At 41.0% G+C, this 25,233-nt stretch overlaps 1 protein-coding gene across 3 annotated transcripts in view; it reads left to right on the plus strand.

Moving 5' to 3' along the window:
* The window catches only part of LOC147701882 (sulfotransferase 2B1-like), a 365,039-nt gene that overhangs the window by 67,231 nt on the left and 272,575 nt on the right, over nt 1-25,233 (plus strand). For 2 of the 3 annotated variants that reach the window (XM_086930512.1, XM_086930513.1), the window contains exon 3: nt 18,815-19,023. The exons of the other annotated variant lie outside the window; for it this stretch is intronic. In XM_086930512.1, coding sequence (XP_086786638.1) covers nt 18,815-19,023 — 209 coding nt within the window. The remainder of the gene's footprint in view (nt 1-18,814; nt 19,024-25,233) is intronic. 3 annotated transcript variants of the gene reach the window in all.

The raw sequence follows: 25,233 nt of genomic DNA on the forward strand, positions 1-25,233 counted from the left end.
GTAAAATAAGGTTTTGAAAAGGCTAATCCCTAACTATATATGGTCTATAACCAATGGTTTTTTCAGTGAATATATATATATAAATATGAATATATATATATATATATATATATATATATATTACCTACTGGCGTTCGCCAGTAGGTATATATAGTTAGGATAAATTCCCTATGGGACTTTTGAAAATTCTATGTCTAATAACTTTGGCGTTTGTGGATGGAATCGGCTGAAATTTTCAGGAAAATGGCACATTTTGTTTCTGAGCAGCTCCTGAAAATTTGGTGGGGTTTCGTCAAGGGGGGGCTGAGAAAAAAGGGGGGTCCCAAAACGCGTTTTTTGCATTGAGTTTTCCATAGGGCGGTTGGACTCACTTTTAGCTCGAACGGCTGAATGGATTTGCACGAAACTTGGCAAAATTGTAGGGACTGTTAGCCCGATGTGCCTTTGCTAGGTCTCAATATATGTGCTCCAGTAGTTTTTGAGAAATTAACGTTCAAACCAAGATATATATCTGTAACAGCGCTCTGGACAGCGATCCGGTCCGCTTACTTTTCGCTTATCGGAACTTTGCGCGCAGAAAGCTGATTGGCTCTCCGGTGTCTGTCAACATTCTAAACAGTCCGGAGCGGACGCCATCTTGTCTCTCGGTAGGATCGAGAGAGAAGAAGAGGTGGAAAACGAAGGGGGAATTTAATGAAAGGGGGCAAGGTATCCCCCTCTTGACCTCCTAGGAATGTTGTTGGGGTTATTAAAGGGTCCCGTGGGGAAAATAAAAAAAAAATGATTTTTCACGGTAGAAGCGCGGCCGCGAACTGGTAGCGAAACGGGAATTCGCCATTTTGTGCTTCGTAAATTAAATTACTAGTTATAAGTGGGTACGGGAGACGTATCCTAATCCCCTATGTTTCCTGAGGGTGGGTGAGGAGGCTGATATATGTTGATACATCTCTTCCAGCGGCTGTGCGTGAGCTTTTTTTTTTTTTTTGCTGCGTGACAGTCCGGAGCGGCCGCCATCTTGTCTCTCGGTAGGATCGAGAGAGAAGAAAAGGTGAAAAACTAAGGGGGAATTTAATGAAAGGGGGCAAGGTATCCCCCTCTTGACCCCCTAGGAATGTTGTTGGGGTTATTAAAGGGTCCCGTGGGGAAAATAAAAAAAAAATGATTTTTCACGGTAGAAGCGCTTCACGGGCCGCGAACTGGGCCGCAAACTGGTAGCGAAACGGGAATTCGCCATTTTGTGCTTCGTTAATTAAAGTACTAGGTATAAGGGGGTGCGGGAGACATATCCTAATCCCCTATGTTTCCTGAGGGTGGCTGAGGAGGCTGATATATGTTGATATATCTCTTCCAGCGGCTGCGCCATCTTGCCTTTTTTCGAATGCCACAATTTTGTCGTGCACGGCAGCCATTTTAGATGCCAGGCTGGTCCCAGGCTATCACCTACCCCTGCGGATGTAGTTTATGGCCCCAGCTGTAGAGAATTCAGACATGCCAATTCTCCTGATTCAGGCGTGTGAGTACTGATTTCAGTGCTAGTCTCCCGCCTCCCGATTTCTGCAAGCAAAAACCCGGGGGCATATTACTAACAACTAGCGATAATTTTTGTCTATAACTTGTTTAGAGACAAAAATTATCGCCGCACATCGGCGATTTTTATCGCAGATAAACCTTGCTATTATCGCAGAAAAGTCAGCGATATTCATGTATTATCGACCTAATGCTCTTAGCCATGTTATCCACCTCCCATTGGATAACATGGCTAAGACCTGCTCAGGGCAGGTGTTAGCTTTTGGAGATATTCGCGCTTAGTGCGAATATCTCCAAAAGTTGGTAATAGAAGGTAGCGATGTTAGGGACTGTTTCCAGTCGCTAACATCTTGGCACGCCACTTTGCATGTCATTAGTGATAAGTATCACTGACATGCAAAGCCGGGCCCAAGATGGTCGCTATCTCCTTTTAGGTGTCACTAACTGGTGTTAGCGACAGCTTGATAATAGGGAAATAATTTTATCTCCGCTTTCATGGTTTTTAAAGCCAAAAAAGCGGAGATAAACCCCCTTGCTAATATGCCCCACGATTCCTTGGGGGTTTCAGCTGATAGGGCTTGGTATTGTGTTACATGGTAATTTTTCCATGAAACGTCAGAGGGTCGATGTAGGGGTTCTAGAAGAGGTGATAAACCATTTAAGCCTCATGAACAAGCGCATGGTCTTTTAAAGATTTCTGAAGTACTCGGGGCGGCGGTGTGTGTGTGCCCTCTTTCAGGAGCGGGCGGGGGGGCACTGCCAGCAACTTGCCAGGTCAGGTAGTGTTCAACACGTGCATCACCCTTTCTCTGCTTGCTATTGCGCTCCATGCTTCGGAAAGGTAAGAAAAAGAACGTGCATTTGAGTTTGAAATGTCCGATCCTGCAGCAGCACACTTCCAAAGCCCACACATGACAATAACCCGATTCAAGGCCCCATTCACCCGTTTTTCAAAAAATAGATAACAGTCCAACAAAGTAAGGTTATAAAACTTTATTAACTTTTAACGATAATGAACAGAACAAAAACTAAAAACATTTAAACATTTATTAACACAAAAAGCAACAATGGTTAGAAGCTGTCTTTTGTGCGAATAGTCCCAAGGCAGCACAACGTGCAGAGTTCTGGACGGCACCCAGGTGATGTCGCCTGGGTGCCGCACTGGTTTAGGGATCCTACAATGCTGCTCCGAAAATAGGCGTGGGGTGTCCCGGGTGGGGCGGGGGGAGGCCTCGTCAGTAGCGGTCTGTTGTGCGAATAGTCCCAAGGCAGCACAACGTGCAGAGTTCTGGACGGCACCCAGGTGATGTCGCCTGGGTGCCGCACTGGTTTAGGGATCCTACAATGCAGCACAGAAAAACAGCGTGGGGCGTCCCGGGTGGTGCGGGGGGAGGCCTCGTCAGTAGCGGTCTGTGTCCAGTGTCACATGGCTGACACAACATGTACGACAGGCACCCAGGTGATGTCCAGTAAACTGCCGCACTGGTTTTGGTATCCTACAATGCTGCTCCGAAAATTGGCGTGCGGCGGCCCGGGGGGGGGGGGGAGGCGGCGTGAACGGGCCTCCCCAGGTGGCGGCCATCTAGCTGAGTTGCGCTCGCTCTTGCGGCCACAGCGTCTCGCTCACCATGTTGTGGAGTTGCTCCCACTCTTGCAGTGCAGCGATAGGCGGCTGCCACATGGCTGTCAAAATGGCGGACGGCTCTTCGGTTTTGGGCCTGGTCCACTGAAATGGCCCTGGGACACCTTGGAAGTCGGACGCTTGCCTGCTAGGGCTTGGGCTCCATTCTCGAAAAGCGTCCCCTCAGCCGTGAAGATTGTATAAAAGTCTTGGGGGCCCCCGACTCCCGCAGGCTTCCGGTGGGGAGCGGCTGCCATGATTGCTCGCGGAATGACCACGACGGAGCCACGAGATGGTGGTGCTCTCATGCTGACGCCAGCTTCAGTCTGAATGATCCAGAAACAAGGTGGGGCTTTCATCGTTTGGGAAAAAAAATGTTCTAAACCAATGAAAAGTGTTATTTTTAGGTCATATGACCAAGCCTTCCATCTTTAGGAAACCAAAAGTAAAATGAACCAATGAAAAGTTTTATAAACAAGTCACATGACCTGTTCTGCGGCATAGGGCTACAAAAAGCGTAGAAAATCCGTTGGCACGTGAGGCGGCGTCAGTAGCGGACCGATGTGCGAATAGGCCGAAGGCAGCACAACGCGTCGAGATCCGGATGGCACCGAGGTGGTGTCCAGCAAATTGCCGCACTGGTGTGGCCATCCTACAATGCTGCGCCGAAAGACGGCGTGTCCAGCTGAGTTGCGGTCACTGTCAGTAGCGGACCGATGTGCGAATAGGCCGAAGGCAGCACAACGCGTCGAGATGCGGATGGCACCGATGTGGTGTCCAGCAAATTGCCGCACTGGTGTGGCCATCCTACAATGCTGCGCCGAAAGACGGCGTGTCCAGCTGAGTTGCGGTCACTGTCAGTAGCGGACCGATGTGCCGAGATCTGGATGGCCAAGTTTCAAGTTTCATCTGGCAGTTTTTCTCCATCCCTCCTGGATCAAAGAAGGTGAATGCTAAATATGCCACCTGCCTCATCTGAACATATGAAGTTAACTTGTATACACTGTGGTGCTATGCTGTCCTATGGCAACATGAGCATCAACCTGATGAATACGGCATTCGAAAATCATAAATGCCCTAATGCACCCAAGAAGTCATTTTTTTTTTGCTCCAGTTGAGCCGTTTTCAATGCCTGTTTTTTGTTGTTTCCCCTCCATCAAGAACAAAACAAAAATACAAGGCGCTAAGATCCGAATGGCAAGTCCTGGATGTTGAGTGCCTCAGTTGAGAGTTCTGAGCAGTGCTTGTAAGACTGTCTGAAGCTTATTTGCACCTGCTGCAGCTTCACTAGGTCCGGCGGAACTTTTTTCCTTTTCCTTTCTGCTTCTTTTCCTACAATGCGTTTCATCTAAAGACACGACCAGGTCCCTGAATGTGTGCAGGGGGACGCTATTGATTGAATGAAAATGGCGGCTTGACACAAAGCTGACTCAAGCGTTACTGTTGGTGCTATACAGACAAAAATTGGTTTTCAGTTTGTACATTCTTCAGGTTTTTTTTCCATCCAAGTCTGATTGAGAGTTTGTAGAAAAATGGCTTCAGATTTTCCACATACTACTCTTCAACATTCTTCCTAAATGTAACAATGTGAAACTCACTAGGAGAACGGCTGTTTCTGTTTCCTTTCAAAATGCTGCCACCAATATTTTCTGAATGGAAGACACCATCTTGTAGCATAAAGGGCCGAAAGGGGTTCAGGTCTGGCCGATGGTTGGTGGAGACATTTTGACTATATCTTGGACCTGCCCGGCCTCGCCCAAAATGGCGCCGGTATAAATGGGACTCGTAACTCTTTGCCCGCAAATGTATATCTAGAAAATGTTATTGTAAGTGGCCCTGTCGTATTTTAATTACAAAATGTACGTCCACCGATTCCGCAACTGTTAGACACCTTTGTTCTTGTCACCTAATGGCCCGCTCGTTACGTTCTTCTACAGTGTAAATGTCTCCTCATCATATACGATTTGAGTTTGCTCCGTGGCCGGCCCACGTGGTTATAGGCCCGTATTTGTATACTGACATTTTCACAATAAAGGTTTTTAAAACAAAACACGGTAGTAGTATTTTCATTTGTAAAGTTTTTACTTTTAGTGACTGTTTTCGAATCAGTAAAAGGCAAGTGAAATAAAGCAGTCCAATTACATGACGGATAAAAGGTATAATATGTAGGAACGCAGTAAAGATAAATGGTCAAGGGCAGTTGTGTTTTTCATGTCTGCAACATAAAGTGATCGATAAGAATCTGATAATCAGGCGCATCGGCGACTAAGACAGCAGGCCGAATCTCTTTTACTCAACGGCTCCGTCATGGAAGGAAGAAACGCCCTTTTTCTCGAAAAAGGAATATATTTTACTTGCCAGACAGTTGTAAATTTTCCGGGAAAGTACATTAGCCTGGAATATTATAACATATGTTTGAAAAAAAAATATTGTTCGAAAATAATAAAAAGCGTAATTTTTAGGTCATATGACCAAGCTTTTCATCATTAAATTAACAAAAGTAAAATGAACCAATGAAAAGTTTTATTAACAAGTCACATGACCTGTTATGCTTACGTTACGCGCTGCGCGCCGCGCCTCGGATCACTTCCGGGTGCGCTAACGCGGCGTGTCATAAAACGCATTACGCGACAACGTAGGTCAAGAATATAGTCTAAATGTCTCCACCAACCAGCGTTCAGAACACAACCCCTTTCAGCAGTCCAAAAAGTTCTGTTAAATGACAACAGAGGGGACAGGCAACAAGAACCATCAGTCAAAGAGGGGAGGGCAAGTTCTTCTCTTCCGGGTCATGTTGGGGCGCTACCGGAACTGATCGAATTGGTAGTCTACAGTGTTTCTGGATGTTTCAGACTAAAGCTGGCGTCAGCATGAGACCACTACCATCTCGTAGCTCCGTCGTGGCCATTCCACGAGCAATCATGGCAGCCGCTCCCCACCAGAAGCCTGCGGGAGTCGGAGGCCCCCATGACTTTTGTAGAATCTTCACGGCTGAGGGGACGCTTTTCGAGAATGGGATCCAAGCCCTAGCAGACAAGCGTCCGAGTTCCAAGGTGTCCCAGGGCCATTTTAGTGGACCAGGCCCAAAACCGAAGAGCCGGCCGCCATTTTGAGAGTCCTGTGGCAGCCGCCTATCGCTGCACCGCTAGAGCGGGCGCATCTCAACTACATGGTGAGCGAGACGCTGTAGTCGCAAGAGCGGGCGGAAAACAGCTGAATGGCGGAAGAGGCACAGTGTAGCAAAAGCGGGCGGAATGGCAACTAAAACGATAAAGGGGCGTCTCACTACAGCTTGTCTTCAGGTCAAACGGATTGTGGGACAAGGTCCAGAATTGAAGAGTCATCAAAAGGCAAAAAGTACCGCCGGACCCCGGGAGCCGGCCGCCTATGTCGGGGGCGATCTCAGGCTACACCAGTGCTATAAGACTTGGGGAGGGTGTCGGAGCCAAGCGTCTTCTCCGAGTCCATGGCCATCACAGCGCCCCTCAGGGGCCTCCGTCAAGCTGTTTAGGAAGGTAACATATCATATTGTTTTCTAATGCAGTCAGGTCCACAAACGACACTCACTTACTTTGAGAATAGTGAAGCTGCAGTAGGAGGAAATAAGCTTCAGACAGTGTTACAAGCGCTGCTCAGAACTCTTAACTATGGCACCCAACATCCAGAACTTATGCTATTTGAGAATGGTAGTGACATCGAAGCATCTCGGGGACCAAAACCATTAACGTACTTTCACGTATGAAAATCTTACTTGGGGAGGGGGCAGGAGCGAAGCGCCCCCTCCCAGTCAGCACCACCACACCGTATGTTGAAAATCTGAAGCCATCGTTCTACAAAGTCAATCAAACTTGGATTGAAAAATCTAGAAAAATGTACAAACTGAAAACCAGTTTTGGTCTGCATAGCATCAGTAACAACGCTTGAGTCAGCTTTGTGTCAAGCCGCCATTTTCATTCAACAAAGCACAGGCATTGAAAAAGGCTGAAATTCAGAACTCTAAACTATGGCACCCAACATCCAGGAGCTTGCTATCCGGATCTTGGAGCCTTGTGCTGTTTTCGATCTATTCACACATCGGTCCACTACTGACATCATCTTATAAACCAACGTTATGTAAATAGTTTTTTAATAAAATGTTTTACCCTATTTCTTTGCTGGTGTGTTGTCTATATTTTTAATATTTGCATAGGGTTTGTCATTATTTTGTGCGGGATGGGTGATGGAGCCGAGCTGTCTTGCAGCCCTCATGGTGTGGAGCTCAGTTCATCTCACTATTTTCGTATTTCTCAAGAAGGGTTGTTCCTAATATTTCTATTTTAGCGAGGTCAAAAAGAGATCCAATTAGTGGCCTACTGATTTTGCTCGATTACTTTTATTTTTTTACACGATTTTTCACTATCTGCAAAGACTAAACAGAGTATTGCGACTTTGTGCTTGTTTGTAAATAGAGAATGATCCAAAGAGAACCAATTCTAAAACAGTAAATGCTTGGACAACAATCAATCAAATGGAGAGACAAGGAGGTACGATGGATTACAACGGGGGTAAAGGCCTGCGTTAACTACCCTTCTGTATCTGCAAAGAGAGAGTACTAACAAAGGCAAAAGAGGGGAGGGGGGGGGGGGCAGCGTTCAAAGCACATCAGCGTGCATAAATACGAAAATGTTTTTATCTATCACGTACTTGACATTTTAAAGCTTTTCATATTTGCTATTAAAAAACCAATGAAATTCACAGAAAAAACCATAGGTTATAGTGGATATATAGTTAGGAATTTGCATTTACAAAACCTTGAAAATTCAATGAAAAAACCATAGGTTATAGGCCATATATAGTTAGGAATTAGCATTTACAAAACCTTATTTTACTCGCATAAAACCATTGAAATTCCATATATAGTTAGCTAACTATAAGCGCTAACTATATATCGCGCACCCGCAATCCACTGCTGATGATGTCACATATTACATCATTCATGACATGGTCAGTGACATCACTGATGACATCACTGATGACATCTCAAATGACATCACTGATGACAACTCAAATGATATCAATGATGACATCTCAAATGACATCACTGATGACAACTCAAATGACATCACTGATGACATCTCATTTGTCATCACTGATCACATCACTCATGTGATAATACAATGAACCTCTTCAGACTCTAATATAACCTTACATACACTCAGTATAAACAGACACTCACAGACTGTCACTCATCCATGGACTTACTCACACACCTAGTCAGTCATGCAAAGAATCAATCACACCTCCATTTCCTCAACTATACAGTTATACACATCTTACTTATTCAAACATATAATAACACATATTTACTCTCTTATATAATCCCTGATACAAGCTCACAGTGATCGATACAGCCACTCACACATTCACTGGCTCTTATGTTCAGTTATTTATATATCTCAACTCTCACATGTATTGTGTTTTACATACGTACTTACTTGCACATGTAGCAATGAGAAATCCATTCACTCACCAACACACCCATGCACAGTCAACCGCCCATATAGCTGTTTCCACATGCACTCTTGAACTCATACTCCTAGTGAATCAACTGCTTACACATCTATGCACAGAGTCACGCACCTCCCAGCCACCCACACACACACTCAGCCTCCCATTCAAATACTTGGGCAACCAATCAATAACCCATATGGCCACTCTTATAGCTACTGATCAACACATGCAGCAGCTTACACAACAACAAATATACTGATGCACGAATTAAGACAGTTTAGTCACTAACCCATGTACTCAGTGAGACACATTTAATCACTCACTCATACAGTCAGTCATGCACCTACTAAATTCTTCATCCAGACACTTATACATCCACTCATTCTTCAATATGTGAAACATATTTAAACTTTACAGACACATACAATCACTGGATGTTGTGATCAGTGATGTCATCAGTGATGTCACTGACCATGTCATGAATGATGTAATATGTGACATCATCAGCAGTGGATTGCGGGTGCGCGATATATAGTTAGCGCTTATAGTTAGCTAACTATATATGGAATTTCAATGGTTTTATGCGAGTAAAATAAGGTTTTGTAAATGCTAATTCCTAACTATATATGGCCTATAACCTATGGTTTTTTCATTGAATTTTCAAGGTTTTGTAAATGCAAATTCCTAACTATATATCCACTATAACCTATGGTTTTTTCTGTGAATATATATATATATGAATATATGAAAATATATATATATATATATATATATATATATATATATATATATATATATATATATATATATATATATATATATATATATATATATATATATATATATATATACATATATATTACCTACTGGCGGTCGCCAGTAGGTAGTTATAGTTAGGACCTAGTTTCCATAGGAAATCCTCAACATTCTATTTGGAATAACTTTGGCCCTGGTTGAAGAATCTTAGCGAATTTCTCAAAGAAGATGGCTCGGTCCGCTGCGCTCCTTCCCTAAAAGTTTGGGGGGGATTAGTCAAGTGGGGGCTGAGATAAAAGGGGGGTCCCAAAACGTGTTTTCTCCATGTTATTTTCCATAGGACCTTTAGACTCGGCTACAGGTCGAACGGGTGAATGGATTTATAAGAAATTTGGCAAAACTGTACAGTCCGGCTCGCAGATTACGCTTTTTTTGGAATGGTGTAAATCCGTTCAGTAGTTGCTGAGGAAATTAAAGTTAAAGTCAATTATATATCTATACGCGCGCACATGTGCGCGCACCCAAACGGCTGCGCGCGAACGAGCGGAATTTTGTTGCGTGACGTCTGTTAACGTTCGATTCGAAGGAAATCAGGAAGTGTTGACCGCCATTTTGTCATTGCGAGTAAATATATTGTTGATTTCAAAGCGTTGGAATATGGAAAGGGGAGAAGGTAGAGATTGTTTTGCTGCGTAGGTTTTCTCAGGGTGTGCAGTAAGGCCCTTAAAGGCGAATATATATATATATTTTTTTTAAAGTTGCGTGGTGCGCGCACTCGGTCGCGCACACCTTTTTACAAGAGTGTGAAAATGGAGATAAATCAGAAGTTTGAGTGCTTAGATATAAGGTGTCTCTGAAAAGAGCCATTGTGTTAATTGAGTGTTTTCTGCATTTATAAGTAAGTACCGATGCAGAGCCGGATGTTGCAGAGGAAGATTCTGTTTCCCTCATTCGTGAAATGAACACCGTCTCTCCTATAGACGTCTTGCATGTGGTATCGCAAGTTGTTGTGGTAAATAGAACCCATGCTATAATCTCTGAGGAACGCAGAAACAGATTTATTTACATGTCTCCTTGCTTTCTCAAATTGTGCACAATGGTGATTGGACCAATTCCATTTCTGTCTTTGGCACATATTGGAATATACCAAGGCAGATCGAGGAAAAAGTGTCATCAATTGTCAAAAGGTGTCTTTTAGAAGCATTTCCAGACCTACCCCAGTGATTGTGCCTAGATCGTTCCCACCACAGTGCACAATTATAAGGTCTGGTTCTGGGAGATGCATAAAAGTTTTCACCAATGGAATCAATTGGTGACATTTCAATCCTCTTTTGGAAATCCATGTTATGTGTACATTTGGTAAGCTGAGGTTGCAAATTCGTCTGCTTACTGCATATTTTTCACTCCAGTGAAGACAACTGTGTCCTATTAGCCAGACCTTCATTTTCAAGGGATTTGTAGTCGTCCTCCGTTCGGTTCTGGAAGTGGAATGGTAGTTAGAAGTTGAAATTCTAAATAAAGAAAAAGGAAGAGGCTGGGTGTGGTTTAAAAAATAAAAATGATTGGTTGATTGTAAGAAGTGGAGATTGAACAGTACGTTGCATGTTAATGTTTATGTTAAACGAAAAGTACTATTGGGTGTGAAAAAAAAAGACATGTAACAGAGCTGTGGATTGGCAGGTGTTTCTGGAGGGAAAACAGTGTTGTTACTTTGCTGTAGAACGTTGAGATATGAACTTTTGACCTGTGCCTTCAGCCAGGTGCAGAATGAGGTGTTACCATGGAAACAGCCAGAGATGGCAGTGGGTGATGGGTGACTTTTATGTGACATTGAAAATATTGTGAGGGAGAACCAACTGAAATGTAATTGCTTACGTTACGCGCTCCGCATTGCTTCCGGGAAGCTGCGCTTCGCGCCTCGCGCAATGGAGCACTTCCGGGTGCGCTAACGCGGCGCGTCATATGATGGATTACGCAAGAACGCGATACGTCGTTGGGGCTCCACCGGAACTGATCGAATTGGTAGTCTACAGTGTTTCTGGATGTTTCAGACTGAAGCTGGCGTCAGCATGAGAGCACCCCGTGGCTACGTCGTGGCCATTCCGCGAGCAATCATGGCAGTCGCTCCCCACCGGAAGTCTGCAGGAGTCGGGGGCCTCGGTGACTCTTGTAGAATCTTCAAGGCTGACGGGACGCTTTTGGGAATGGGGCTCATGCCCTAGCAGTCAAGTGTCCGAGTTCCAGGGTTGCCCAGAGCCATCCTTGCAGGCCAGGCCCAAGTCTGTGGAGCCGACCGCCATTTCCTGAACTCCGTGGCAGCCGCCTGTCGCTGTATCGGAAGAGTGGGTGCAATTCAGCCGGATGGCAGGTGAGACGGTGTAAATGTGATGGTTGGACCAGGGCACCGCAGGACGTGTCTTCAGGTCAAACGGATTGTGGGACAAGGTCCAGAATGGAAGAGGCATCAAAAGGCAAGAAGTTCCGCCTGACCCCGGGAGCCGGCCGCCTATGTCGGGGGCGATCTTAGGCCATACCAGGGGAACAAGACTTGGGGAGGGGGCAGGAGCCAAGCGCCCCCTCCGAGTCCGCGTTTCTTGGACCTTGAAGTATGGCACTCAACATTCAGAACTTATGACATTTGTGCAAGGCAGGGACATCGAAGCCTCTCAGGGACCAAGTATATCCAGAGTCCTTCCTACAGAAGGTGGTGGGGGTGGCGGCATTAGCAAGGCATCCCCCCACACAACTTGTCGGACCCTGAAGTATGGCTCTCAACATCCAGAACTTATGACATTTGTGCAAGGCAGGGACATCGAAGCCTCTCAGGGACCAAGGATATCCAGAGTCCTTCCTACAGAAGGTGGTGGGGGTGGCGGCATTAGCAAGGCATCCCCCCACACAACTTGTCGGACATGACCTCTGGATGTACTGGGTGTTCAATTTCAGAATTGAAACTACTAAGAAGCAATTAGAAGTGTTGTTTTCATGTTGCAGTAGGTTCCATGTAAATAGTTATTTAATAAAACGTTTTATCCTGTTACTTTGCTGGTGTGTTGTATATATTTATAATATTTGCATAGTGTTTGTCGTTATTTTGGGCGGGGTGGGTGGCGGAGCCGAGCTGTCTTGCAGCCATCATGGCGTCGAGCTCGGTTCCTCTCTCTAGTTTCATGTTTTTTCTAACGATTTATATGTTATAGTTTGCTAGCACGATACAGCGGATAGTCCGCATTTTATATATATGTCCTTTTTATTAGGGGGGTCCTCCGGTGGAGTCGGACGATCTACCTCTAATAAACGGTCCGGGTTGAACCAACTACCATCCTGATTTTGTATATCTTCTGAGCTGGATTTAAGCACACAATTGTTAAAGTATGAAACGTTTTATATTTCTAAAAAAAATACCAAGGTGTGTACATCCGGTAACGCACGAAAGTTTAAAAAGACATTCGGCTCCATTTACTGAAAAGTTTCATAAGAATAAAAAAGAAGTCTAGGTACAGTCTTTTTGACGTACTATAAGTTCTTTGAGGGGTGTATGAAGAAATTCAATAAGTTCAAATCGCAAGGTTTTTACGAAATATATAGGCCTGTGCGCGCACTCGGTCGCGCACGAAAGCCTGGAAATGCGATATCCATTTTATTGACAACTGTTGCCGAGAGTGCGCACACCAGGTCGCGCACGAAAGTTTAGTAAGGCTACTTTTATTTACAGACAAATTTTAATGTGTTTAAAAAAAGGCAAGGTACAGACTTTCGAATTCTGTATTGCTTTACAAGGAGTCTCTATGCAACTTGAACAGTGAAGAAAACGGCTTGTTTTCGAAAAAAATATTGCCAGAACTTTATTGCCAAAAGTATAGGTTGCATACACGACATTTTTCTGAATTTGCATTTTAAAAACCAATGAAATTCACAGACAAAAACCATAGGTTTTACACACGTTATAGTTAGGAAGTAGCATTTAAAAAACCTATGAAATTCACTGAAAAAACCATAGGTTTGACACATGTTATAGTTAGCTGGAAATTTTACTGACATAAAACCAATGAAATTCCACGTTATAGTTAGTTGGACTCACTATAACTTGCGCGTGCAATGCACTGCTGATGACGTCACATATTACATCACTCATGACATGGTCAGTGACATCACTGATGACACCATCCTTGTGACATAGTGACAGACCTCCTTTCACTGTAATGTAACCCTTGAAACACATATTCAAAAATAGAAACTGAAATTTAAAAAAAAATGCAGATACCCATATCAGTTACAACAAGTAATTCAGTAATTCCACCATCTATATACACATCCACTCATACATATACTCACTCATCATATGAAATGATACACCTATACATCCTGTTACACACCGACAATCATCGAAAAGTTACTCACAGACATACTCACACGTGCAAATAAACTATTGAACATCCATTTATTTGAATATAGAGTTATACACACACTTCCACCTTACTTCTATTGAAAATTACACATATTTATTCTCTTAACACCTTGGCTGCTAGGCGTTTTCCCCCTCCTGTGCTGGACATTGATATAGTACATTATTCATGACGAGCTCAGCTCGTCATCAGCACACGACACCCGTGGGTGATGACGAGCTGAGCTCGTCATCAGCATCGAAAGGGTTAAACAATCACTTATAGAAACACATACTTATTTAAACAGGAACTCTTTCAATCTCTTACTCTCACATATACTCACTTATATACATCAATATTCACATATACTAGATTAAAACATATGTCGTTACTGATAAAGACACTAGTGAGACAGTCATTCACTCACTAACAAACACATATACACACTCATCCACCCATACAGTCCTGCACATATGCTGTCTTAAAAACACATACAAACAGAGAGTCAGTCACTCATGCATTTATGTGCTAAGTAATACCCCCACCAAACCATATAGACACTCATACTGATACTAAGAGAAACATCTAATAACCCATATACATACGCATGTAGCTACTTACCAACACATGTAGCCACTTATACACAAAGTGAAACACTAATATATATATTTAAATATTTAAACATTACTCACTAATATTTATTTTTCAGAAAGACACATATTCACTGGATGGTGTCATCAGTGATGTCATGAGTGATGTCACTGACCATGTCATGAGTGATGTAATATGTGACGTCATCAGCAGTGCATTGCACGCGCAAGTTATAGTGAGTCCAACTAACTATAACGTGGAATTTCATTGGTTTTATGTCAGTAAAATTTCCAGCTAACTATAACATGTGTCAAACCTATGGTTTTTTCAGTGAATATATATATATATATATATATATATATATATATATATATATATATATATATATATATATATATATATATATATATGAAAAAGAGTTCCTCCTCAGCTCGCTCTGCGCTCACATCCACCGCCTCCTCTATATATATATGTACTCTAACACGCCAGTTCTCAAATCCTTAGGAACTGCTTCAATAGAGTGCACTCAAAGCCATGCGCGGGGGCAAAGCATATTTGATATTTTATTCATTTGTTTCTGCAAAGTTGACATACGCATTTCAGCATTTCCGCCTCGTCAGTGTCAACAAACATTTTACACAACAGTCTTTAAATAAAACAGTGCTCGTAGATAATAAACATAGAAAGTGACTTGTGCATGATACTCAAAATAAACAATTGACTTCGGTTTAGCGGCCATCTTTCAGTGGTCTCGACAGAAAACAAAATCATGTTTACCTTCTCATCTCATATTGTATTTTCTAAAATAAACTCATCTTTAATAAACCACATTCAATATATATAGTATATGTGGGCGTCACATCTCCGCCTAATGTAAACATCACATATGAGAATTTCTAGCATTCCCACAGGTAGCACGTGATATTAGAGAGCAGCCTATTGTCCCACAAATCAGTCATCCTTGTAGCCATGCCGCTTTACCTTTATTGCGCCCTGAATGGGCTGTAATAATCATTCGCATGGCTTATTAAAAAATACAATAAAATAAAATATTTTCCAGTCTTCACAATATTACAGGAAATACTCATTTAGAAGCTTCAATTACTGTCCAAGCTGTGGTTCTAAGTCAGAATTACTTACACTAGAAGTAGTTCGTTGTATGGTTTTCAGCCAACATTAACCCACATTTCTTCCTCATTGTTAAGCACTTTTGGTACTTTGGTTTGCAATTTCATGATGTATCTAGGTTCTAGTGTACGTAATTTTCTCACATAATCCTCCCTCTCTCAGATTTCACAACTTGATCCAAGCAGAAGAAAGTGAGAAGACTGCTATTGCTATCATGTTCTCTCTCAAAGTAGAAGGGCAACTGGGTAGTTATAATCTTTGTTATTTATCGCCCTAAGGTGTTTCAGGACTCTTTTTTCATGGGGTGTATGTTGCTTCCCTCATATTGCTTACCGCACGGACATACTAGACAATAGACAGTGTATTCAGAATTGCACTTCAGGAGTTTGGTAATAGGCACTTTCGCTTTCTTTCCTGGTACCGTGTAATCTTTAACCTTGTGGCTGTGTCTGCAGGCTTTGCACTTCATACATGTGAAGAATCCTATAACTGGTATAGATTTTTTCTTTTTGGTTTCATAGTGACTGTTTACCAAATGATCTCTCAGAGAATTACCTCTCCTGAGGACACTAAGGGATATTCTGGTAGTGAATGGCCTACTGTGCTATCCGATTTAATTATCTTCCAGTTCTTTCTAAGAATCTGATAGACTTCTGAGGATTTTTCAGTAAAGTTGGTAATGACCCTTATGTTCTTATCTTTGATCCTTTCCTTATCTTTAAGTAATTGACTCCTCTCTGTTTCTTTACATCTTAATTCAGCCTTCTCAATGACGCCTGTGCAATATCCTCTTTTCTGAAATCTGTCCTTGGCCTAAGCTATGGCTCTATCACATTCAAATTGTGTCGTTTCATCCTCAAAAATTCATCTACTGGAATGTTACTCACTACTCTTTTGGGGTGACAGCTTCCTGCATGCAGGATAGTGTTGCCGGCCGTCACCTTCTGATGTAGTGCAGTTTCTAAGTTGTTATTCTCAATGAATATTCTAAGGTCTAGATATATGACCTCCTTTTGACTTATACAACTGGTAAATTGTAGATTAAGGTCATTGGTATTCAGGGCTCTGACATATTTTTCATCCTCGCTTCTTGGACCGCGCCACAAGATGAAAAGATCATCAATGTATCGCGGCCAAAAAGCAAAAATTTCCATCCATTTTTCGTTTGTACCCTCCCAGGCCACGTGCTTCTCTGGAGTGGACTCAGAAATTTGCCAAAATACAGCAACATTTTTGGGGGGAAAAATGCAAAAAAGGGCTACAGATGAAAGCATCTGTTTTTTCCCTGCAAATAGTATCAAAAAAAGGGTTGTAGAGGTGAAATCACCATCTTCACAGCTTTCAGGGACAAGCAGACTTTTGTCAGAAAATCAACATTTTTACACAGTTTTCGCATTTTTCTGGGACATTGCCTGTGTTTGCTATTTTTCGTGCTTTCAACCTCCTTCCAGTTAATGGTAGAAATGGGTATGAAAGCAATAATGGATCCAAGACAGCTATACATTTTGGAAAAGTAGACAAAAGTCTGCACTCAGCAAGGGGTCATCTGTGTAGATCATCAAAGGTTTCTTTATTGAAACTAACAGTTAATTAGAGACAAAATTGAAAATTAGTTGAAAAAACTGCACTTTGTGTCAACATTTTCAAATATAACTTCTTCTAATTATTACACTTCTTTAAAAGCAACATTCCATTACATCCGCTGGACCTTTATTTTTGTGGTAATAAATAGGACATGTAGGTTCACCAAGAACCCGTCGAACCCAGAGCCAAAAACTGAGCACCAACTTGCAATGTTTTTGTTATTATGTACCGGGTATATAGCAATTATTCTGGAAAAATCGGTATGAAAGACACCTATGTATTTCTGCAATGGGAACAAAATATAGAGTTTGGAAACAGTAGATATTTGCACATTTCCAAAATTGGGAATACCCATACTAACATGAGAATTATCGATCATTTTTCAAAATTACTTCTTTTTCACACATTGTCTTTCATGTGGAAGGCAGAAACGCATCAAAAATCAATAGGTTGCTTTACAAATCTAAATTACCCTAAGTCTCCCGATAAAAATGGTACCTCACTTGTAATTCCTTGCAAACCTAAACTCTAAAAAAAATTGTCCAAAAAAACACATTTTTCTCACATTTCTGTGTTGGAAAGTCCTAGAATCTGCGAGGATCCACACATTTCCACCAACCCCGCGTTTCACAAAGTCTCCCGAGAAAAATGGTACCTTACTTGTGTGGGTAGGCCTAGTGTCCGCGACAGGAAACGGTACAAAACGCAACGTGGACACACCACATTTTCACAATGAAAAATGACCCTTTTTTGGCAAAGTGCCTAGCTGTAGTTTTTGAACCCTAGCTCTGCTGGCCCCTAGGGAAACCTAGAAAACCTATACATTTTTTTTAAACTAGATCCCCAGGGGAATAAAGTATGGGGTGATTTGACTGCCTATCACCAGGTTCTGTTAGCCAGCATTCCTTGCAAACATAAAAAATTGTAAAAATAAATTCATTTTCCTCACATTTCTGTGGTGAAAAGTTCTGGCATCTGCTTGAATCCACAAATTTCCATGCACCCCGCCTTCCCCAAAGTCTTCTGAGAAAAATGGTACCTCACTTGCATGGGCGGGTCAAGGATCCGTGACAGGCAAGGGCCAAAAACCTATTGAGGCGACATCAAAATTACCTATCACAAACCAACCTGGTTTTGCAAGGGAGGGTCCCATGAGTTTTTGACCCTGGGCTCGGCGACCATCTAGGGAAACCTACCAAACCCACAAACCTATGGAAACTAGACACCCCGAAGGAGTCCAGCGAGGTATGGCTTGCGTGGGTCCCCTAATGTTTTCCTACCCACAAGCCCCTGCAAACCTCAAATGTAGCTCAAACAATCATTTTTTTCTGAAATTTCTGTGTGGGAAAGTTTTGGAAATTACATCAGCGTGACATGCCCAGCTCCCGGGGCTCTTTTGGTGTAAAGGGAATCCCTCGGGTGCCCGCACCAGAGGGATTTCCGGGTCGATGTGTCATGACGGCCTGGAGCCGTCATGAGCACACACCCACTGTGTATCATGATGGCTCCAGGCCTACGGAAAGCGTTAATTAATTTACAGGCATCAGCATTACCCTTAAGACTGTTAGATAATCACTATGTGAAATATTAATGCAATTGTTAACATGTTTCTAACCTTTTACACTACATGTTACTAATTTCTTATTTTTGGTAGGGGAGTATGGTGAATCTGGTAGAAAGTTTATCTGGCTGTCAACTGACAGACTCATTTGATTTTTTGTTGTTCATGAAGGAACCGTCTGGATGATAGAAATTTTAAGTCTTATCCATTCCAAAGGAGACCCGACTGTAGTGAAAAGTATCCCGAATTGGGATCGTGCACCCTGGATTGAAACAAAGGAATCACTTGAGAAGCTGAAATCACATCAAAGTCCTCGCCTCATTACCAGCCACCTGCCAGTGCAGGTCTTTCCCAAATCTTTCTTCAGCTCCAAGTCCAAGGTAAGGAAAACCCCTCATGACAGATGGTGCAATACAGTTATGTAGGTGACTTTAATATGACTCTTCAGTGTAGCACATTTCTGCATGATCGCCCCAGACCTTTCCCCCTTTCTCAATCATATTTTGCTGGCTTTAGTAGTCTGCACACTGCAGTATTGCTGTTGTTTCCCAAGTGTATGTGTTCTGATCCCCAAAACATGGTAAAATTGGCTTAACCATGATTGAAAAATCTAACTTGCGTGTAGGTCCCTAGTATTTTGTGTAGAAATGCACATAAGTCCAGGAAGTTAAATGCACCTGTGAACAGCAGCATGTATTGAGCCATCCAGAGAGTTGGCCTGTAAAACATGGCTTCAATGTGTAGCCTTACTACACAGCCTAAAAGCCTGCTGGCAAATCTCTAACCCTTTTTTTGACAATTGGGAAACCGTGTTTTTTTAATATTCATAAATCACCACTAAGTACACCTGTTGTCAGCAAAGCAGGTTGCCTGACATTTTAAAGGGGTACATGCACAAAATGTAAGTTTGCATATTTCTCCTGGGCCTAGCCTCCAAAAGCTATTTTCACTGTTAGTGCTGCATCTGGGTCCTACAAAATATCAAAGTGCATGTATTAAACTTTAATGCATATCTTTTGACAAACACCAGCTAGAATAGTCATTCAAAGTTTACTTTGCATATTTATTAAATATCCAGTTCACTATTGAAGTCAACCAGCTATATAATCTTTGGCTTCTAGTGCTTTTTGGTCAAATTACTACCTGAAAATTTTAAAGCTCATTTCTCCGGTTTTCCTTGTTGGCTTTTTGTTGATTTAGTGTCATTTTGTTTATTACCATTTCCTCTATTTTTCTACTGTGAGGTTTTTAATTTTATTACTTTTTTTGACAATGCATAAATACTTTACATATTGCCCTAAGTTGAGATTTTGTGCTCAGTGCCATAGCTAACAGAGGGTTGAGCCCAGGTTAATTTAGTGACTTTGAAGTTCACCCTGAGACGTTGGTGTTATTATTTCTTGAGGTAGGTGGGTGAATGTCCACTCCAAATATTATGCCACTTGCTTTACAGTCTAGAAGTACAGATCAATACAATTCATAATATAAACATTGCAGCTTCCTAAATACAAAATAAAAAACCGTCAGACCCAACATTAAAGCTCCCTTCTTCCATCAAACTCTCTCCGCAATAAATCTCTTAAGACTTGGCCCATCTGCCCCTAATCTACTTTTTCTCCCGTGTGATCCCTTCCCCATCAACCTTGCCTTTGACATTATTCCTTATTGAAATCAGATGTTCTAACCATTTCATGCCCCAGTCCCTGAAGCTAAATCTTCCCACCCAGTATTGATCCTAACGCAAACTATCCATAATTGATCATCCTCTCCTGCCTTCAGGGAAACCCTGAACAGGGTGCTCTCCTGTCCTCCTCACAATGCGCTGGTAAGGGGAAAAAACTAAATAATCCCATAACTTCTCCAACAAAATCAGATATATTTTTCCTAATCGCTATTTGCTAATATGAATTACCCAGGGAGGATACTAGAGTTTGACCCCATGATCTAAGCTGGTTACAACCCTCCACATCGATGGTCACTATCAAACCAAAACCATACATAGCAGCCAGCCTCCTTGCCCCTCTCTACAGTCTTCTGGGAACCAATTACAGACATTGAAAATGAGTGCCAGCCGAAAAACTCCTAATACTTAACACATCAGACTTCACCGTCTTGAAGAAACCTATCCTAAAATTAGGACCAAATCCTTATCTCCAAGGTGCAAATTTAAGACATATGGGCAGCCCTTTCCCTGAAAAATTTCTGTCAGTGAAAGTTACCTCCACCACATACTACTCTCCACTCACTACTTTGCATACATTCGCCTTCTGTCTAGTCCAAGTGTTCAAAAGGTTTTGTATCTTGCTGCTTCATAGCCCATCATATAAATAAAAGCCCAATAATCCATGTCACTATCCACAACAATAAGCGTCAAGAACCCAACATGTAACAAAACAATAGGAACAAAAGAAAACCATTAACACTCAACATCTGCCAACTCCTTTGGTCTTAAATATTGTTGACAGGAACACTACTTCAAATGCCGCAAATTTCCAGCTACAAAAACCCCAACCTAGCTTCCTCTGTGGCCACCCCTGTGTCACAGATCAGAAGTAGTGACCTCTTATCACAGTCTTTAAAGCATCCCATCAGTAAATCTAGAGAATGTAGCGGCACTATTATCATCAAAGTAATGGAGAATGGCTTCACAGGTCTGCTCTTAAGGGTAGGCTTTCTAGTGTACAGGGTTGAAGTCTCCAAGTCGGGTCTCTGAGGGGTGTATCTTCCCCATGTAAGTTGCACTAGCAGACGGTTATGGTCTGAGACCGTTTATCATAGATATTCTGCATGATTAGCTTGGAGTTAGAATGTGAATGAACAAACAATAGGATCCAAGCAGATATGTAGGTCATGCAGAAGAGAATTCAAGTAATAATCCTTATCTCATGAAGGTCAGTATATCATTGTTCATAGGCACTCACTGGTGTGTTGCTGGTTCCCACTCCACCACTTTAAACCTTCTTTTGCTTGCATTTCCCTGTGGAATACCCTATTACACTTATAATACAAACTCACCATGTCAAAGTTTTCCTTTTTGTTTTTGAAGACGAGTGCACCCCCAGGAACATTGTACTGCCACAATACAGTATTTTTTTTGATTTATCATTTTTTTTCTCAATCTCCCCTTTTTACTGTCATCTTTATCTCCTTGCATGCCCCCATTCTCATCTCTTTGTGAAACGGATATTGGAGCACTAATGATCATGTATTATTATTACTATGATTATTATAATTATTGTATTCTATTTGTATTATTACTGCTGTTAATACTACTAATATTACTACTAACAAAAGTTATAATGATGAATGAAATATAAATATCCAGATTACTAAAAATGTGCAGATTATTAATTTACAGTAACCAATGAGCTGCTCAAATTTGGCTATGCCTCTGCCATAAAGCACAAGAAATAAAACTGTATGCATATAGCGCACACTTTCTAGATAGCATTGTTCAAATAGATCACTGACAAAGTATTGTGGTGAACAATATTGTTGACAAAAATATTGTGTCAAAAGCATAATCTACCATAACATCATGAGCTTATACTTATAAAGCTAAGTACAAAAATATCAGGATAAAATTATCATTGACATTAATATCATCCAACAATAGACAAAAATATTGATGTTTTAATATAAATAGCATTTAAAGTAGTAAATGTAAATATCTTATTATATAATTTTAATGTAATGTTTCATGCTATATATGCTATATAAACACACAAATGCATATATATATATGTGTTTATAGTTATATAAATATATATATATATATATATATATGTAAATATATATATATATATATATATATATATATATATATATATATATATATATATATATATATATATATATATATATATATATATATATATATATATATATATATATATATATATATATATATGTATTCACTGAAAAAACCATAGGTTTCACACCAGTTATAGTTAGCTGGAAATTTTACTGACTATAAACCAATGAAATTCCACGTTATAGTTAGTTGGACTCACTATAACTTGGGCGCCTGCAATGCACTGCCAGTAGGTATATATGGTTAGGATTTTTTTCCTATGGGATTTCTGAAAATTCTATGTCAAATAACTTTGGCGTTTGTGGACGTAATTGGCTGAAATTTTCAGGAAAATGGCACATTTTGTTTCTGAGCAGCCCCTGAAAATTTGGGGCTGCTCGTCAAGGGGGGGCCGAGAAAAAAGGGGGGCCCCAAAACGCGTTTTTCCCATTCATTTTTCCATAGGGCGGTTGGAATCACTTTTAGCTTGAACGGCTGAATGGATTTACACGAAACTTGGCAGAATTGTAGATATGGTTTGCCCGACGTGCCTTTGCTATGTCTCAATATATGTGCTCCAGTGGATTTTGAGAAATTAACATTTTAAAAAACAGATATATCTGTAACAGCGCTCCGGTTAGCGCCCCGGTTCACGTACCTGACGCGTAACGGAACTTCGCGAAGCGAAGCTGATTGGCTGTCGGGTGTCTGTCAACATTCGAAACAGTCCGGAGCGGCCGCCATCTTGTGTCTTGGTAGGATCGAGACACAAGATGTGGCAAAAACAAAGGGGGAAATGAGCATAAGGGGGCAGAGTACATCCTCCCTGACCCCCTAGGTTTGATGAGGGGGCTTTAAAAGGGCCTCGCGGGGTTAAAAAATAATAATTTTTATATCGTTTTTTTTGCGGGGGGAGCGCTCCGGGAAGCGTAATATTGGGAAAATAGGATGAAAGAATGTTCAACTATTGTATGTTTATTGATTGTTCTTTTTTTTATTTAAGTACCAACATGTAGGTACCAATGCAGAGTCTAAAAATAAAAATACATTGTTTCCTTTGTAGATATCTTGCATGTTGTTTCATAAGTTATTGTGGTATATGGAATTCATTGCGTAGTCTGTCAGGAAAGCAGAAACACCATGGAGGCAGGAGATGATAAAGAGATGTTAAATACACATTGGAGATGATATAGTGGAAGAAAGGAAGTAACTATGAGCAAATTTAAAGTTGCACAGTATATTTAAAGTCTAATTTTACATTATAATCAATTTGCTACTAGTTTAAAAAATACATATAAAAATGAATAATGTCTCAAACAATTTTTGAATTATTATATATACATTTATTTTTCTGATTTGTTTTCAAAATTAAAAAGAACTTCTAATAATTCTTTGTCAGAATTTGTCTCATTTTCAATTAGGAAATCCACAGATTCAACACATTGCAGAAGTTCTATGTCCATTGATTCATCAAAGAAATCTGATTCATTTTCTGTACCTTGGTTGCATTCTGCAACAATATCCACGTTATTTTTTTTCTCTCCTTCCATTTTTGTGCTGTAAAATGAATTTTAAAAAAATATATCAGTACAGATAGGGCACTGTTGGGTTTAAGTACAGACAGGTAGTTTGGTTTTTTAAACAGTGATTTTTTCTTTGGGCAGTGTATGGTATCAGGCTGGAAGTAGAAATATCAAAAAATGTATGTGATAAAGTCTAAGTCAATTCTTAATTATACAAGACAAGCCTAACTCCATCCATAACTAAAACAGAGAAGTCTATCTTATTCTATAAGTATTACAGAGGGATAGTATATAACTATCAGAAAATGTTTTCCTAATTAACTTAAAGTACAGAACAAACTTCAGTTTTTAAAATAACATCTTACCTTTCAATTAGAAGTTTAAGTTCTCAGTTGAAATGCTCTTGAAATGTACTTCAGGAAGTAGTAGTCAAAATGGCTGTGTTTCTCTCTCTTTATTTATATATATTCAGGTTCATAACCAATCAAATGTCATGAAATAATAGAAGATATTGAAAGTAGCATTTTGATTGGTTGTCAATTCTAACACTTTATAAGTGTTTTTGCTAGGTAATTTACCTCAGGATATTTAGTGAGGCTTACAGCATAATTTTCTCAATGGAATTTCATCAAATTAGGGGAAATGATAGGGACTGCTATGTAGGAGGGGCTATTCTATATTTGATGAAAGTGTCTGTAGTGGTTTTTCTGTAAATTACTTTCCCACCTTTTTTTATCGAGCGCTTACCGGTGCGCTCCCCGGTACGCGAACCGGCAGCGTTACGGGAGTCCTCCATTTTGAGTATCGGTAGAATTGAGACACAAGATGGAGGATAAACAATGTTCGGAATGGGTAGAAGGGGGCACAGGAGACACTTTGTGACCCTCTAGGTTTTCGGAGGGGGGTTTAGGATGCTGATACATGCAAAAAAAATGTATTATTAATTTGCGGGGGGAGCCCCCGGTACGTGCACTGGTAAGTGAACCGGGGAGCGTACTTTGGTGAAAAAAATAAAAAATAAAAAAAACGTTTGGAATAATCAGAGGTAGGGTAGCTCTGAAAAGAGCTATTGGGTTCTGTCGCTAATTTAGGTACCTACAAGTATGTTCCAATGCACACTTTTAAATAAAGGACGAATATTCTATTCCCCTCATCGGTGAAGTGCACACCATCTCTTCTGAAGATGTCTTGAATGTTGTAACGCAATAATATTTACTATTAAAAAGCCATTGAAATTCACTGAAAAAACCATAGGTTATAGACCATATATAGTT

This window comes from Lissotriton vulgaris, chromosome 7 (genome assembly GCF_964263255.1).
Source record: "Lissotriton vulgaris chromosome 7, aLisVul1.2, whole genome shotgun sequence".
In the NCBI taxonomy this organism is placed as follows: domain Eukaryota; kingdom Metazoa; phylum Chordata; class Amphibia; order Caudata; family Salamandridae; genus Lissotriton; species Lissotriton vulgaris.